At 35.0% G+C, this 17,414-nt stretch overlaps 1 protein-coding gene across 2 annotated transcripts in view; it reads left to right on the top strand.

The window, feature by feature from the left end:
- The window catches only part of LOC125233986, a 45,233-nt gene that overhangs the window by 21,369 nt on the left and 6,450 nt on the right, over positions 1–17,414 (top strand). For both annotated transcript variants that reach the window (XM_048140165.1, XM_048140166.1), the window contains exons 2-4: positions 1,442–1,541; positions 10,819–10,980; positions 15,613–15,791. In XM_048140165.1, the coding sequence (XP_047996122.1) occupies positions 1,481–1,541; positions 10,819–10,980; positions 15,613–15,791 (402 nt within the window). In that variant the 5' untranslated portion in view covers positions 1,442–1,480. The remainder of the gene's footprint in view (positions 1–1,441; positions 1,542–10,818; positions 10,981–15,612; positions 15,792–17,414) is intronic.

Below are 17,414 nucleotides of genomic sequence, written 5' to 3' on the forward strand. Positions count from 1 at the left end.
TGTTTTAACTCTATTAGAGGATATTAATATTGAAGCGTTTCGTCGAATGAGTTTCTAAATGGGATTTTAGATGTATTCATTAATAATGATACAATTATCTTTCTTATGAAATTACCTAGATATAACAAAATTATCTGTTACAAATTACCTTCTTACAAAATTACCTAGATTTTACAAGTCATGATTTAATGTCAAGTGAATTATTCGAGCTGTTTATGAATAAATACGATTAAATAACCTAACCACAAAATTAAAATTTTGGAAAAACCCCCGACGGCGACATAGTAGACCGATTTTCATGAAACATGGCTAAGAACACTCCCGACTAACTCAGCTTTCAGAGAAAAAAAAAACTAAATAGAAATCGGTTCATCCGTTCGGGAGCTACAATGCCACAGACAGACACACACAGACAGACCGACAGAGAAACAGATAGACAGACAGATAGACACGTCAAACTTATAACTTCATTTATTATGTATGAAAACGAAAATATATTTATTCAAATTTAAAAAAAAGCGATATACCAGGTAACTTCAGTTAATGAGCCCAACGACGTGTATAATGTAACGGAAAGAAAAAATAACAAGGTGTCTTTTATACTATTTTTATCGTAGGTAACTTTACAAAGTTGGGTATAAAAAAGAGTAACCTTTACATATTACGGGTCAATGAAAAATCACAGTGACGTTCATGCAGACTGGAGAAGGGTGTCTAGCCAATATGACAATTACATACCTACAGTACGGCTACAGTGTACACACACGTGACAGTGTACAGTGACTCTATGTATCTTTATACTGTGGCGTAAGGGAGACGGGTAAGTTGAAACAGAGGTAAAATGAAACAACGTCAATTTTAGGATACGTAATAGTTTTAGTGAGAACGTTTTTTTAAGGAAGTAAGTGTGCAAATCTATACATCGAGATTTGTTACTAATGTAATCTGAATACCTGTCACATACTTCTGTTGTTTCTCCAAAAAATAAAAATAAAATAAAATAATAAAAATAAAAAACACCTACTTTGTCACATTATCGAGCTGACAAAAAAATGTAGCCTCGTCTGATTTACTGTGCCAAATTCGTTACGAGTCTAGTAGCCTATCGAATCTGTAAAAGGCACAAACATGGTCATAGTTATTTATTATGCGTTTTTGCCTCGAACCACAAGTAATGGATGTTGTTTCACTTTACCTCTGTTTCAACTCACCTCAGTCTCTTTTAACCCCTCAAACGCCTTGTTCCAGATCTGTCCTAGACAATTTAAACTGTAATTAACAGATTGAAGGTTATTAATTCAGTAACAACTTTCTGACAACGGCGTTTCAGGGGTTAAACGATTGGCTTGTTACAAATCCTGTAGCGGCGCTATAAAGTTTCTCATTATGCACGTTAGCTACTCGTTTCTCCAGTGAACTAATGCTATAATATTCATTACAGGTAACCGAGGCGTATGCACGCTGTGATGTTTCCTCTAATATGCAGTGGGGCAGCCTCTACATCGTGTGTTTAGCACTGTGCTGCCTGCAAACAACGTCTGGTAATTAACCTTTTAAAGTTTAAAGCTTACAAACCAGCGGCACAGTATAATAAAGAGTTCTATCGTACAGTATGGCCACTCTTGCTCGCCGCTGAAAGTGCCGCCCACTCACTCTCGGTTACCTCACAGTTACCGCCTGCCAAAAACGCGACCAGTCGACCTGTCATATCTCACTCACACAAGCATAGTACGCGTTCACCTACACGAGCTTCGAATGTGTACTAGGAACGCGCCTCTTTCATATATTTGATCGCCAGTGTCCGAGATGTGCCAGCGGACGTAGCACACTAGTTCGATAAACTATCGCATCGGTGCGTCTCTATCGCACTTACAAATAGTGCGAAAAGGACGGCCTGACGTTATATCGTTTATGACGCGACCGTGCTTGCCTGCCAGCTTCAACTCCCTTCCTCCTCCTTTAGATTTGATAGATGTTTTTTTCTTTTTATAATTGGGTTCTTTTTTATTATTTTTTAATTATTATTATTTATTATAAGTTTATTTTTAGTAGTTATTTATTTATAATTTAGTTTTATTTGTTTGTAAGATTTTAATCTGTTTTTAGTATGTTTTAATGACTGTGATGAATTTGAATTATAAAATACGTGACGTTTTGGATCGGTTTAGACTGGTTGTGAATGACTTGCTCATTATGCCTTTTTGAGGTTAACATACACTTCCAATGCACTTGTTTGTCACAGCGAGCTCTGTGGAACAGCTGGCGTGAAAATATTTAATGTATTTTCCCTCTGGTTTATTCACTTTATGTTCACCTTTGTTTTCATTCCCGTTGTTTTGAAAATATACGTGTATGTGACGAATCACGTTGTTAATTTTGGAAATAGTATAATTAGTTAATTTTGTTGGTGTGCCAAAAACTTTACTATCCAGGGTGACTAGCCGAATGGCACAATCGCTCACGAAACGCTCACGAAACGAAGCGCTAGTAGATATCTATCTCTATCGCGCTTGCGTATTGGCGCGACAGAGCCAGCGGCGTATCGCTTTCGTTTGGCGTCGGAGAAATGATCCATTGAAATCGTACATTCAGCCTTGCATCAAATGAGGTAGTTCTAATTGGTGTTCCATATTGTTGTATATGCAATAGTGATACGGCATCTAAGTTTTCCACCTCGAAAGCCAATGGGGTCATTATTAAATACACGAAAAACCTAAAAAAATTTCAGCATTTGTGAGTTTTTTCAACAAAGTATCCATGGTACGGCAAAAGTCACTATACACAATTTAAAGTAGACAAAATTTGTAATTAAATGAGACTAATTTGGTCTTGGTACGCCAAATAGTTTCGAAGATTCGGCTTCTCAAAGGTTCGCAATATGAAGTAGGGTTAGTTGGTGAAATAAGCATAGTTAACGATAAATGAACTAGACTGGACCTTCGAATCCACAGCACTCCTTTAGGAGAAAGCTTACCGAGGTAGTATATCTCTGTCAACTGACCAGGAAGGTCAAAATCGTCATCTGATGGTGGATCATCAACGAGTGGTTTATCAACATTGGCACACACCAGACCTGGTACATTACCGCAGAATTGTCCACTGCAGTAGGTGCAAACAGCTGAGCTGTTGACACCTACTTTCTCGCAACCACAACTGCTGGTACAACCCTCTTTGTAAGTACAGAAAATTGTTCATTTTAAGCAGAACCTGAGAAGTTGGTGGTTCCAGTTTTGGTTGAGAAATGAAGCCTTGTGGACTCCGTAAGAATTCATCTTCAGTATGGATTAAAAAAAGATTATACACCTCCGAACAGCTCCAACTACTTTTCCCTTTTGTTGAAATTGTGCAAAACTTTGAATGGCCGTATCTTAGTAAATATATGGCTTACCTAGACAAAATTATATTCATAATAACGACAATTTAGTACACATCTAATTGTTCATAGCCACTTTTGCCGTTAAAAAAGTTTTTGATGGTAAAATTTAACAAAAGTCAGAAAAAGTCATAAAATTTTACGGATTTTCATGAATTTAATTATGACCCCATGGGCTTTCGAGGTGGAAAACTTGGATTTGACATTACTATTTCATCTCTAATAATATATAATACAAATTAGAACTACCTCATTTGATGCAAGGCGACACCCCTTAATTGATACGATTTCAATGGATCAAAATGCCATTCGGCTACGGGGCCTGGAACCTTCATTCGATGTAAACACACACAAATTGTTAATATTTAAAAACGCATAGTTTCGAACGCATTTCTTCTTGCATAGTCGAACAAGGATTATCATTGTTACCTATCAGTTGTTACCTAGAATTTCAATGTTATTTTTAAACATACAAGGCAAAAATATATTACCTTTCAAAGTGACCCGATATAGGAAAATACTTCAATAGTTACCTTACTTATCTTTACCTATACCATTTTTTTCTACAAAGTTTTGCTTTTTGTCATCAACTCCGCATACTCTGATTGAATTTTAATGTTGTCTATCAATCCATAAGCTTCGAGCTTCGTCAGCTCGCCACGCAAGCATTTTTTGTAAGCGATGACTTGCAGGATGCTAAATATGCATCGATCGGCAATATACGTTGGTAGCGTAGCTGTAATATTCGACTTTCAAAGCGGTTTCGAACCCCTAGCTTATTTATGTACGAAATAAAATTGGATATGTTACTAACCATTTTAATTTATGAGATTGGACTTAGTCTAGCAACGCCTAGTTTCCGCTTTAGCTCGGAAATTCAGAATCTCGAAATCAATCTTTAATAAACAGAATTTATTTACATGGACATAACTTGTTCCATAAAAATATATTAAGAAACTAAGACTAAACTTAAAAGTTAGCTTGTATCTAAAATAGGCCCTTTAGTCATTGTACCAAGGATTCTAGTGACATTTCCTCTCTGACTTATATTTAAGGTAATCGCGGTCTATATCCCGGTCAATATAAGTCTACTTAATGAAAATAACCGTGAATCATTCAAAACTCGTATTTCCTCTCTGTATCGCAATCATGCTGATACGTTGTGCGAGGAAGTCGCCAGCTCTTCGTAATATAATTAGATACTTCGTCTTCTATATTTTCTCATAGGTACTACTTATGTTTAACTTCTTTTGTTTTGCGCGTAAGTAATACTATATTCAGTGTCATTTATCTCTTTATTAATTACTATTAAATCCGCATTTTAAAACACGGTAAACTGTCGTAAATTTTCATCTTATTGATTTATTTAACCTTCTGCGCTATTTGGATCATCGCCAACTGTATCAATGGCAAGAGTGGCGCAAAATCGAAACGTCCTTACCCACTCAAGTTTTCTTATCTACTACAATAGCAACCCGGCCGTGTGTGAGTTGAGGAGTCTGACACTTCGTTTTCTGTGTTACGAGTGATATTTCCACGATATTTCAGTGAGGTAACTATAAGCGGATAAAATCGGAGGAAAATATCATAGGTATACTTGCAATTGGGTGAATCAACTTTTTCTTGCTTTTTGCAAGAATTGCCCATACTTATTATTAGCTTTACTTTTGTGAGTTTTAACCTGGCCATCGTGAATAAAGATCCTTATTTTTATTTTACATTAAGGGAATAATTAAAAAAAAAAATTTACAATTAAATCTATATGTGACCCAGTGGAAGAGACACTTTTTTCATACAAAAGTGAGGGACAGCTATGTCCACTGGGTCACTGCTCGAAATAAAGTAATAAAATAGCAAATCCTATAAAAACATGATGTATTGCATAGCTTGTATATCTGTTTTTAATATAATAAGTATAAACTAATTACACTAAATACAAATTAAATTTTCTGACCACATGTAGTCGAAGTGTGGCGTAGGCGAGAGGCTGGCAACCTGTCACTGCAATGTCACACTTTCGTTTTCTATCGACCCCTTATTTGCCAAGAGTGGCACTGAAACTTGAGTAGTTTCATGTGCTCTGCCTACCCCTTCATGGGATACAGGCGTGATTGTATGTATGTATGTATGTATGTATGTAGTCGAAGTATGCGTAATTTTGCTGGCAAAGAAAAGTTGATTCACCCAATTGCGTTCCAAAATAATAGTTATTTTACATGACTACCCTACGTTTGACGTCTTTTCACCATGATGCCCCTCACTCCATATTAGCTTAGTCATTGTGTTGTAAATTGTTTATAAGTTTTTTGCAATAAAATAATTTTTGGCACAAGCTTTTATCGCCGACAGTAGGTACCTTTCTTTCAACAGTCATCTACTGGTCTCCGAGACGTTTCTAAAAACCCCTTACTCGATGGGGATACGACGTTTCATAACAGAGTTCCTATGACCACCTTTTTTTTTTTTAATTCGGTGCTTGGTGAGGGTCAATCGCCTCGCTAGGAGTAACGGGTGGCCGATTGCCATTAGATAGGTACGAAGTGTGGGTTTTGTTTAGGTTTGGTTTATAATGTAGTGTACTACTGTACTGTGGCTATTTATTGAATGATTTTAAATTGTCTATTATATATTCTACTCCATCATCAGATCAGCTCCATGATACACGCATTATCACGTGATTTAAATATGTGTGCAAAATTTCAGCTCAATCGGAAAACGGGAAGTGGGTCAAATTTAACTTCTACGTTTTGACACAAACTAACATATTAATAACAAGGCAAGTTAAATAAAAGCTTGTAAGAAATAATAGCTTCTTATAATAAAAATGGGAGAAGTGAGAGTATGAGTATACCTAGTGCATAAAGAATTCTGTGATTCAACTATGAGTGTGCAATTGTGCATTTCTTTTAAACTCTTTTGTTAAGAAGCATAGAGTAAATGAATGTTTTGTTTCCTTTTTTATTATCATTAGAAAGAAAGATGGTGGAGGTGATAGTTAGCGAGAATGAATTAACCTTTGTGAAGATTTTGAGAATAATGAAAATACCTAGTCCGGGTTTTACCCGGATATTCCTTATCCATTATTATGCATATGAAGCCATTTATGACACGGTGTGGAACTGTATTCATAACTATTAAAGTAGAATATTTTTAACCGCCGCCTCAAATCTCTCAAGGAAGGACGGTTCTCGGTGGGATCCTGGAGAAATCGAGGGAACTCCTCAAATCTGAAAGGCACACATATGGTGATTTTTGTGTTTTTTAAGGGACAGCATGTATTTACGTACGAAACAGTGACATTTGGTGCAAAGGAAATGCTGATGATGGTCAGAACCAAACTCCTCAAATCTTAACGGCACACTTATAGTGACTTTGGTATTTTTATAAGAACAGCATGCACTTACGTCCAGAACAGTGACATTTGGTGCAGTGGAACTGCTGATGAAGATTAGAACGGAACTCCTTAAATCTGAACGGCACACATAATAGTGACTTTAGTATTTTTATAAGAATAGCATGCATTTAAGTTCAGAACAGTGACATTTATTTAGTTATGTTTGTTAAGAATATTGAGTTTTCAAGTCAAATTTTGTCAAACTTCGATTTCTTATAATCGGATTCATGAGGAATTGAGGAAACTCCTGAAACCTTAACGGTATACGTATATTCATTTGTGTTTCCATCAAATCATCATCATTCCCCTTGCGTTATCCCGGCATTTGCCACGGCTCATGGGAGCCTTGGTCCGCTTTGACAACTAATCCCAAGATTTGGCGTAGGCACTAGTTTTACGAAAGCGGCTGCCATCTGACCTTCCAACCCGGAGGGTAACTAGACCTTATTAGGATTAGTCCGGTTTCCTCACGATGTTTTCCTTCACCGAAAAGCGACTGGCAAATATCAAATGACAAATGTGTTGCCATCAAATAATTAATGTACCTATTAAAAGCAGCTTTAAAAAATACCTACTCATTTCTACATAATCCAACATTCGCAAGTAGCTTTCATCAGAACCCCAAAGGCGGCGTTTTTTTTTTCTTAAAAATTATTTTATTTTAATTGATGGGATAAATGGTTATGAAATGAAATATTGGGACTTTTGGTATAATCCAGTATATTTCACAGTCATCTCTTTGTTATCCAATATGTTGATATTTTACCTAAATATTAGGCCATGTTTGTAAAGTAATTTGAAAGTTCACAACATGTTATTTTGACTAATACAAACCGCACTCTTTAAAATTTATAAATCCTTATACGATTGCAATTGAAATATTTAAAATTCATTCATTTTGCATGAGTATTTTTTAAGCCAAATTATTTCAACATGTTTGCTTGAATACATTTGTATTTATTTCAATCGTGTCAGATTGAAACATTTTTCATTTTATTTAAGTGCTTTTTTGTACACCAAATTATCACAGCTTAAAAGATTTCGGTTTAGCCCATGGTTGACTGGTAGAGAATGCCTGCTAGCATTAAGTCCGCCATTTGTACTTTTTTAATTGTGCAATAAAGTTTAAATAAATAAATAAATAAAATTATTATAGTAATGGTCTATTTTGGTTAAAGAAAACTTGTTAAGTCCAGAATTAAATGGAATAAGTACGAAAGTAGACGTAACTCGTAGTAAAGAGGGAATTCATTTAGAAAACTGCTTCAAGTTTCTTTTCTGTTTCAACTTGATTAACTCTTTAGACGCACTAATTCAATCGAATCTGTAATGAAATTGAGTTGAAAAGTTGGGGATGAAATCCTGATTTACTTTATTTCAGTTACATACCTATGTACTTATGTTGCTCAACTTCAATATCATTATAAAGAAAATATTTATAGTTACATAGGTGATGAATACTGTAGAGGATATTTTAGAACAATTAACGAATCTCAATTGTAAATTCTACAGAAGTAAATGCTCTTACCCATACTTTAGAAGAAAACTTTTTAACAAAAAATAAAACCGCCTTCAAAAATAAGCGCGTTACAAAACACGGAGAAACTAAAAAGCAAAAAATAATAAATCTTTGAATTCAGATTTCTTATCGGATTGCAATAATCTAAACATCCAAATTATAAACAAATCAATTATTTTTGGTCACCTTGCTATTTTCTGTTTGCCCCACCCAACCGCACCAATACGCAGGCTGGCCCCGACTCCAAAAATAATTGATTTGTTTATAATTTGGATGTTTAGATTATTGCAATCCGATAAGAAATCTGACTTCAATGATTTATTATTTTTTGCTTTTTAGTTTCTCCGTGTTTTGTAACGCGCTTATTTTTGAAGGCGGTTTTATTTTTGTGAAAAAGTTTATTTGTTTGTTTATTTTTAGTGGTTCCTATTGATATTATATATATCAGTCCCAATATATGTACAGCAGTGAAAGAATTATCCTTTTACTCCTAACCATTGAGGAGTTGACCTTCCATCATCAGCTCAGCCACATAAAATTATTACCATCAGGCGTAAATACTGGTGTACCTTTGAAAAATACACCAAGAACATTACATGTGCCTATAACATTTGAAGAGTTCCCTCGATTTCTCCAAGATCCCATCATCAGACCCCGACTTGGTACCAATGGGACCATCTCGGGGTTATACCTGACCGATTGAAAAAAAATTTTTGAAAATCGGTCCATGATTCTCGGAGATATCGAGTAACATACATACAACAAAAAAAAACATTCAGTCGAATTGAGAACCTCCTCCTTTTTGAAGTCGGTTAAAAAGCTCTTGCTCTTACTCTTCACATACTTAGTAAAAACTTAGAATTTCACACATCGGCCCATCCCATCGCGGCCTATCTTTTTCTATCACCAATCAAAAGAAACAATGGATATTTATAAATTACCTGCCAATCAATTTTTTATACATAAGGTCAGTCGGGATAATAGTAACTACGGGGCAGTTGTAACTAATCGAAATATCTTCCATATTTTTACATCATTTACCGTAGTTCCATATATGTCCAGATAGCGCTGCGTATAAGCTCTTTCATCATTTCACCGTAGATGGTGTTGATGGTTCTAACCGTGAAGTTTTCGACGAAATTGGTAGTATGCGCGTGAGAGACAGCCTCTCAAAAATTCCATAAAAAATATGGTTTTAATATGATTTAACATTTTGTTCTACAGTTAGTTGCATAATTATAAACTTTTTTTATGTTTGTATGTCCTTCAATCTTCTAATTTTCATGTTTTAATAGTATTTAAGCGATAGTTTAAATTGCCCCCCTTAAATTACGATAGAGGCTAATTTCGACTATTTGGTAGTTTTAATTGCTCCGCCATATTTTATATGAAAATCAACAACACTAGTGATGTACTCGATTCGAGGTTTTGTATCGATATTAATACCTTATTTAGTGACTCTGGCTCTGGAAAGGGCTAAAAGTATATTTTATTGAACGTCATTGTGTATTATCGATTATTTTAAGCATTTAGTCCCTTAGTGGTCTGATTATGAGCAGAGAATAAGGTGTGCGCGGGTACACGGTATGCACCTATAGACACAATATCGACAGATTTGTAATAGGCACGATTCCCATCACTACTTAGTATGGAGACAGTTTTAATTACCCCTCTGACATCTTGAAAGTGTTTTTTTACACAAACCGACCTACATAAAAATGAGTGAGTGTTTAATTAGGATCCTTACGTTTTGACAAACCACATTATATCCGGTTTAACAGTGTAAGTTCACCGTAACGAAACTTATCATCAATAGTTGGAATTCACCCTCGGCGGGGTAATTATAACTATTTCTGCCATATCGTATAAAAATCTTATTTTAGTCGAGCCAGATGAAATAAAACCTAGATAACTAATCTACAGTGTGAAGGCAATCAATTGTCATTAAAATTACCGTTGATAGTAGTTTTAGGCAGTCAAAGTTGTACTTTATATTTTAGTAATAGATTTCTTTTATCTTTGTATCTGTTTGCACTTTCTTTATGTATTGATTATAGTTAGTAATAATATGACATTTAGAGACTTTATACATCTCTAATTCTATATCAGTGTATAGCTACTTTGCTTATGATTAATATTTTTAGTTAATATTTCTATTAATTTCATTTGTTTAACTTTAATGAATACTCTGTAATGTTGACATGTAAAAGTGCCCCCGTGGCCTATTTGCTGAATAAATGATTTTGTATTTTGTATTTGTATTTGTAGTAGTCGCAGTTCCCCCGCTTGACCTTACAAAAATACAAAATACAAAATACAAAATACAAAATCATTTATTCAGCAAATAGGCCACGGGGGCACTTTTACATGTCAACATTAAAGTTAAACAAATGAAATTAATAGAAATATTAACTAAAAATATTAATCATAAGCAAAGTAGCTATACAGATATTACAGACATATTACAGACTACTAATTCTAAAACTTGCAACTATCCCCATATTTTTATTAACTAGTACATGTTTTATACAGAACCACTACGCTACCCCGAGGACCAAACGCATGGCCGGTTCCGACGCGACGAAAAGGACGGTCTTGCGCTCTCCAGAGAAATATTCAGGAACATCACGAAGCAGCTCCGGGAGAACATCAAGCGGGAAGGACCGACGGATAGGAGTGACCATCTTTTACACAGTGAGTTAAATTCTTAAGACCTATGAAAATTTTGATTCCATAAAACATTCAGCAACATTCTAAAACACAATAGAAAAAACTTATACTAAAAACTTATGAATCAACTTACGTCATCATCCTCCTCCTTGCGTTATCCCGGCATTTTGCCACGGCTCATAGGAGCCTGGGGTCCGCTGTGACAACTAATCCCATGATTATCCCAAGAAGGCGTAAGCACTAGTTTTTACGACAGCGACTGCCATCTGACCTTCCAACCCGAAAGGTAACCTAGGCCTTACTGGAATTAGTCCGGTTTCCTCATGATGTTTTCCTTCATCGGAAAGCGACCGGCAAATATCAAATGACATTTCGCACATAAGTTCCGAAAAACTCAGTGGTACGAGCCGGGGTTCGAACCCGCGACCTCCGGATTGAAAGTCGCATGCTCTTACCGCTGGGCCAACAGCGCTTATGAATAAACTTACAAATACTAAAAACGTATAAATTCAAAAATTTTACTTAAGTCCTCTCTGGTAGATAAGGTCCAGAAGGCTGGTCGCATTGCCCCGCTGGATAGCAAATGCTGATCCGCTGAGCGAAATATTGGCCAGCCCTCTGGTCATGTACGATAGACGTTGCTAGATTCTTATATATGGTTTACCTGGCTTTGGATGAGTTCTTGGTTACAAGACTAAAGATTCACATTCACAACTTTACTTAACTATTTGGCTAAATGGATCAAGCGTTTAAAATACTTTGTTGTTAATATTCTCAACATTTTATAGCCTATTTAATTTATCAAAACTAGTTATAGCATACCATAATTATTCTGAAGTTTTATACGACTCTTCAAACCACTAAGCACAGTTTACGACAAAAGTTATGATTGATAAGGTTTTACAGGTCGTTATGGATTTTTTTATAGCATTATTAAAATTTTAATGTAATGAAGAATTAATAACTTATTGAGCCCGCCATTTGAATTAGGTTGTAAAATAAGACTTGTTATTACTCATAAAAATCTAAGTGGATTTCTTCTACGAACAAAAATTTTACAACGTATACAATATAAATACAAATAAATACAAAATGTTTTAATTCATAAATTTCAAGCGGCAACTCTAGAAGCGATGATGTTATTGTTGCAGTTCATCTAACATCCAACGGTCAATATAATGGTGTATAGAAGTCGACTGTCAGTCTAAATATGTATAAGAAGAAACTGACTGACTGATTGACTGACATATTAACACACAGCCGAAACTGCTGGTCCTAAAGTTTCCAAATTTGGCACGTAGGATCCTTCATGTGGTCACTAAGAAAGAATTTTTCAAAAGTCACCTCCTAAAATAAAGTAAAATAGAGGTCCAAAGTTTGTATGGGAAAACAAGATCAGATTAGTACGCGGGCGAAGCCGCGGGAACAGCTAGTTAATAATATGATGTCCATTTTGGTGTCAATAACTGATGGACTAGGAACAAGTCTACGCAAAAATCACAATGTATCCTTTCAACCCATTAATTCCTAACGATTGCCACTGAAACTTGAACAATCTCTTGTGCAGCTCTGCTATCCCCTTAGATGTACAGGCTTGACTTCAGTTTGTGTATGTATGTGTATAAAATCTGTTTCAAACTTCTACCATTTTGACCACTAATGCTCCAGATTTACTTAATAGCGAATGATATTCCGCATTGTGTGGTGGGGCACAGCACAGCGCATATCATCTCCCTCGAATCTAGAATAGAGCCCAACTGGGGAAGTACCTCCGCCTTACATGCAGAAGATCGAAGCCAAATAGCACTAGACTCTACTCATAGTGTTGTGTTCCTGCCGGTGAGTAAGACTGCCATGCCAGAGCTGCGGTGTGCTGGCGACGGAAGGACCTACGGAACTAATTTGTTCCGTCTATTGTCCTGTGAGTCGTCGGCAACCCGAACCCTCCTTAGAACTTGTGCACTCCTTTTTGCTGTGTACTTTGTAAGGCAGTGTACAAATTTCTATTGGGTTAGCAACGCGCATGTGACACTCCTTGAGTTGCAGGCGAGGTTATGCACAGGAGATAGGTTATGCACCGACGTAGTATAAAAAATATTATTCATCCATATTTAGACGTCAACTTATTTATTTCCTGACCTAGTTTCAATTGTGCCGTATACTTTCACGATTGGCAGACAATCGATAAATTGCATTGAAGCTTTCTACGGTTTTGTCATCAATCGCTATAACTCGATTTCAATTTGATTCGATAGAAATGCTTGAAATAAAATGATATCGATTTTTGTTTAAAAATGGATTCAGATATGTCGCTGAACTATTATAAACTATTAAGTCTAAAAGAGAGATATGGATACAGTAGCATCTTGCAACAGTTCAGCAGATATCATAATATACAGATCTAGAACAGAGTTCAATTGGGGAAGTACAGTCAATAAGGATTATTATTGACTCTGTCATGCCACTCTAGAACCATGTCTTATTCACATCTTGCTATAGTTTGCTATAGAAGACATATTGACGTTTAGTATGACAAGGTTCTACAGTGACCTAAGATTGAAATTGGTTGACGTCTCTTAAGCCTTCTGAAAATTCTAGTCAAATAACACTGTAAACTTCTCATAGTTTGCTGTTCCTACCGTTGTAGAGTAAGGTTACCCGGGGTTGCACTTGCAGCTGCTTAATGTTAGGCGGGCAGTAAGCGTGTTTGCCGCTGATGTAGTAATACAATGAAATACACAGAGCCTGATTAATGCAAATAGCTTGTATAATTATCTGATTTAACGAAAGTAATACATTAAAACCAGCAAAAATAAAAGTGACCTCTCTAAAATCTTTCTTTTACAGTGTCACAAAGCGAAAAGAAACACAATTCCAATATTTATAGATTCAACGCCAGTCATGATTTTGGAGCGACTAATTGAAATGGAACAAAAATAAGTGTAGCTTCTAAAATATAAAGAGGACTTTCGTAAATATTTCGCAATCGCTATTTAGACTGTAAAGTCGGTTTATAGCATTTTTTATTTTTTTATACACCGTGTTTCACTTAACACTAAAAACCTGAAAACCGTTTGTTCAGAATCGAGAGTAGAATCGATTGAGCTACATCTTGATGGGGGTAATATTTTTATTTGAATTAGTATTATTAGTTATTTTTTATGTGCCTATTCTATTGTATTCGTAATACAACATTGTGTATATCGCATTGCTAGAGGTTGTATACCTTTTTCAGTATTTGGGGGTATTAATACTGGCTGGTTACTTGGACGATTATTTTTTCCGCTGCAAGTTTGACGATGTTTGTCAGTTTAATCTTAATGTTTATCATAAGTCATAACAAATTGAACTCGTACCTAATTACAACCTTGTCATTTTGAATATTGGGTTTAAATTTGCGTACTGCGATTACCTGTCCAATTTGAAGTTTACTGTGACAAAGCTTTAAAGTGTTTTACAGTGACATCTTAGCTGTCTATTGGTAAACCTTATGTCGTTGCAGTAACGTACACAAATAAATAGTTTTATGGTTTATGATGGTAGTTAGCAATTATTTTATTAAGTGTAGAGCTAAAAGTCAAGTAGAGCTGTACAGAAAATTAAAAATTCAATTTAAAAAAAAGTAACCATCAGATTAAAAGATGAATACTCTAGATGAGTTTAAAAAAATAAAAATCAGTTGGGGTGTCTGAGGTTTTGAGTGATACCGGAAACACGTTGTATAAGTATATTTAAATTGTGGCATCAACATCTGTCGATGTAAATGGGTATTTTCAAAAATTGGGACCCAGTAATAATTAGTGACAGGTTAACAAAAAGTCAACTCGCTGTCAGTTTTGTAACGACAATTAAGCAAATAATTCAATAAAAATATTGTTTTTGTGTTAATTACATAAACTTTAAGCGATAATCTACATTTAGAACGTGAAAAAAGTTCATTTTTATACAGATTTTATCATCGTCACAAAACTGACAGCTAGTTAACTTTTTATTAACAACTGTCACTAATTTTGGGTCCCAATTTCTGTTAAGACTTAAGAATGTTAAGACTTCTTATTTAAAGATATTTTACGAAAACATAGTAAACGGTTAAGATAAATAATATACCTTATATAATAATATTCAAGACTGGGCAGTCTTGAATATATTATATAAGGTATATTATTAGGGCTATAACACGCTATGCCGGCCCTCCCGAAGCCCTGATCGCCCTGTGCGACGAAGCCACAAAATGGCTGACTGCTCTTAGTCTAGATATTTAAGTAAAATTTCATGTTCTATGTTTCTATTTTCTAACATGTATGCCATACGAATAAATAAATATACCTAACTCGTGTAGGTTGTGAAAAGTGTTATTAATCTTGACATGGTGCCATCAGAAACACAACACTAACTTAAATGTTATTCTTAAGGTTCTCGCACACTTATTGTTTCATTTATTCTTAAGGTTCTCGTACTTTTGTTTTATGTTCATTTGGGTAAATTTATAAATGAAAACGGAAAAAGCGTTTTTTTGAATTTAACGGAAATCAAAACAAGTGTTACACTTTAAGCTTGCTCGACGAGATTTGGTCAAACACCTTGTACAAACCGTGAAAAAAATATAGCTCTTCTCATAGTGAGCACCTTAACTATAATAAAACCTTTCTCCCACAGGTAAACTAGAAGACTCCCGCCACTATGGGCAATATCAGGGTTACCATCACCACGAGCACCACTGGGGGCCCTACTTCGAGGGCGATGTGGGGGATCCGGAGGGCACGATGCAAGTGACGGCCCATGTGGGGGCCGAGGCCCTGCTAAACTGTAGGGTTGGGATGCTGAAGGATAAAACAGTAAGTGGAACAATATGTGTGGTAGTAAACCGATAAAATTAGGGTAGGGCGATAAAAACCGAAATTTCCGAAGGTGGCACTGTTTAAAGAGTTTTTAATACTTACTACTTGATAGTGCAAACTTCACGAAAATGATATTATTGTATATGGAGAAAGTTATAAGCTCCCTAAATTAGTTACTTTATAAAACCAAACATCACATACATAATAATTATGTGACGTTTACGCCATCGACCAGCTGCGTTTCATTCGTTTCGAATTTTCAAATTACTTTTTTCTGATTGCGTTTTGGAAACACAGATGGTTTTCAAAATGCCTAGTTGACGCGAAGTTTAAAATCCGTTTGCGAATGAAATTTAGAATACAAGTGCAGGATATTTTTATACATATTAGTTTAATGCATATTTAAGGTTTTTGTGGTGTTTTACGACGTTTTTTTATGATTTGAAAACCTAACAACTGAGCAAAGTTAAACAAAGTTCAATATTCTATTCTATCCTGAAAATAAAATATTCACACAGCATCTTATAAACGCTGACACCTAGGCAGCCGTCTCTAGTGCGGACCACGTGATTTGACTCAGTATTGTAAACAGTAAATTGAGTCCCGTCTTTGTTTCCCAGAGGCCCCAGGAATTGCAAAATGTAAAATGGTTTTCTACGTGCTCTTTCTAGAACAAATCAGTATTGTAACCTTGTTTGAATATAAGTTGTATTTTTATAAAGAAAATTGAGAATTAGCTTATCGTATTTTCAAAGTATATTTTGTATACTCCGTTTCTTTTAAAATTAGAATTATCTGTCAAACGAGTAAACGAACAAGCAGTGGTCGTAAACCTTCCTTCTTCGATTTTGGCCGATACCACTGATTTATCGGTACTTATGTACATAGTGTAGTTAGTGTATGTAGTTGTAGATAGTGACAGTGACGTTTAAAAATAGAGCATAGTGTGAGAACTATGCCTTTTTAGGTTTTTAATGTACAACCTTTCCATGAAAAATTTCAAACACAATTTATTAAAATTCTTAACTTTTTATCTTAGAATATAAATTAACCGAAGTTAAAGTTTAAGATTATTTTAATTCCTTATTTATTGTATTATTATTTTTGTATTTTTTACATGTGTTGTTTATGACATTAAAGGTTTTGAATTGAATTGAATTGAATTGTTATGTTTCTTATCTGTTCACAATGAGTATTGTATGTAAACCTTATATCTCGTTCTTGACAGGTCTCTCTAATGCTAAAAGAACGAAGTACAGTCACAGAACATTCACTGTCATCTTTAGACACAGATTTAAAACTTTTAGAACCTCTTGTAGCCTATTTGACAGTGACATTGACACTGACAATTCTGTGCCTACTTCTAGGTTGATAAGTAACATTAACACTCAGCATCAACATTTCCTTGTCGAACAGGCAATGAATGGCAAAAAGTCAATGTATCCATATGATAGTTGACCAATACCTATTAGATATGTTTTAAAATTCAACCAAAGGTTTGTGGCACTATCTAAATAATCATTTTTTAAAGACATTTTTTATCTATAAAGGTAAATAATAAGAGAGGTATTTTCTATTATATTTGATTTTAACTATTGGCATAAGTTCTATAGTAAGTTT

The sequence above is a fragment of the Leguminivora glycinivorella genome, chromosome 15 (genome assembly GCF_023078275.1).
Source record: "Leguminivora glycinivorella isolate SPB_JAAS2020 chromosome 15, LegGlyc_1.1, whole genome shotgun sequence".
Taxonomy (NCBI): Eukaryota; Metazoa; Arthropoda; class Insecta; order Lepidoptera; family Tortricidae; genus Leguminivora; species Leguminivora glycinivorella.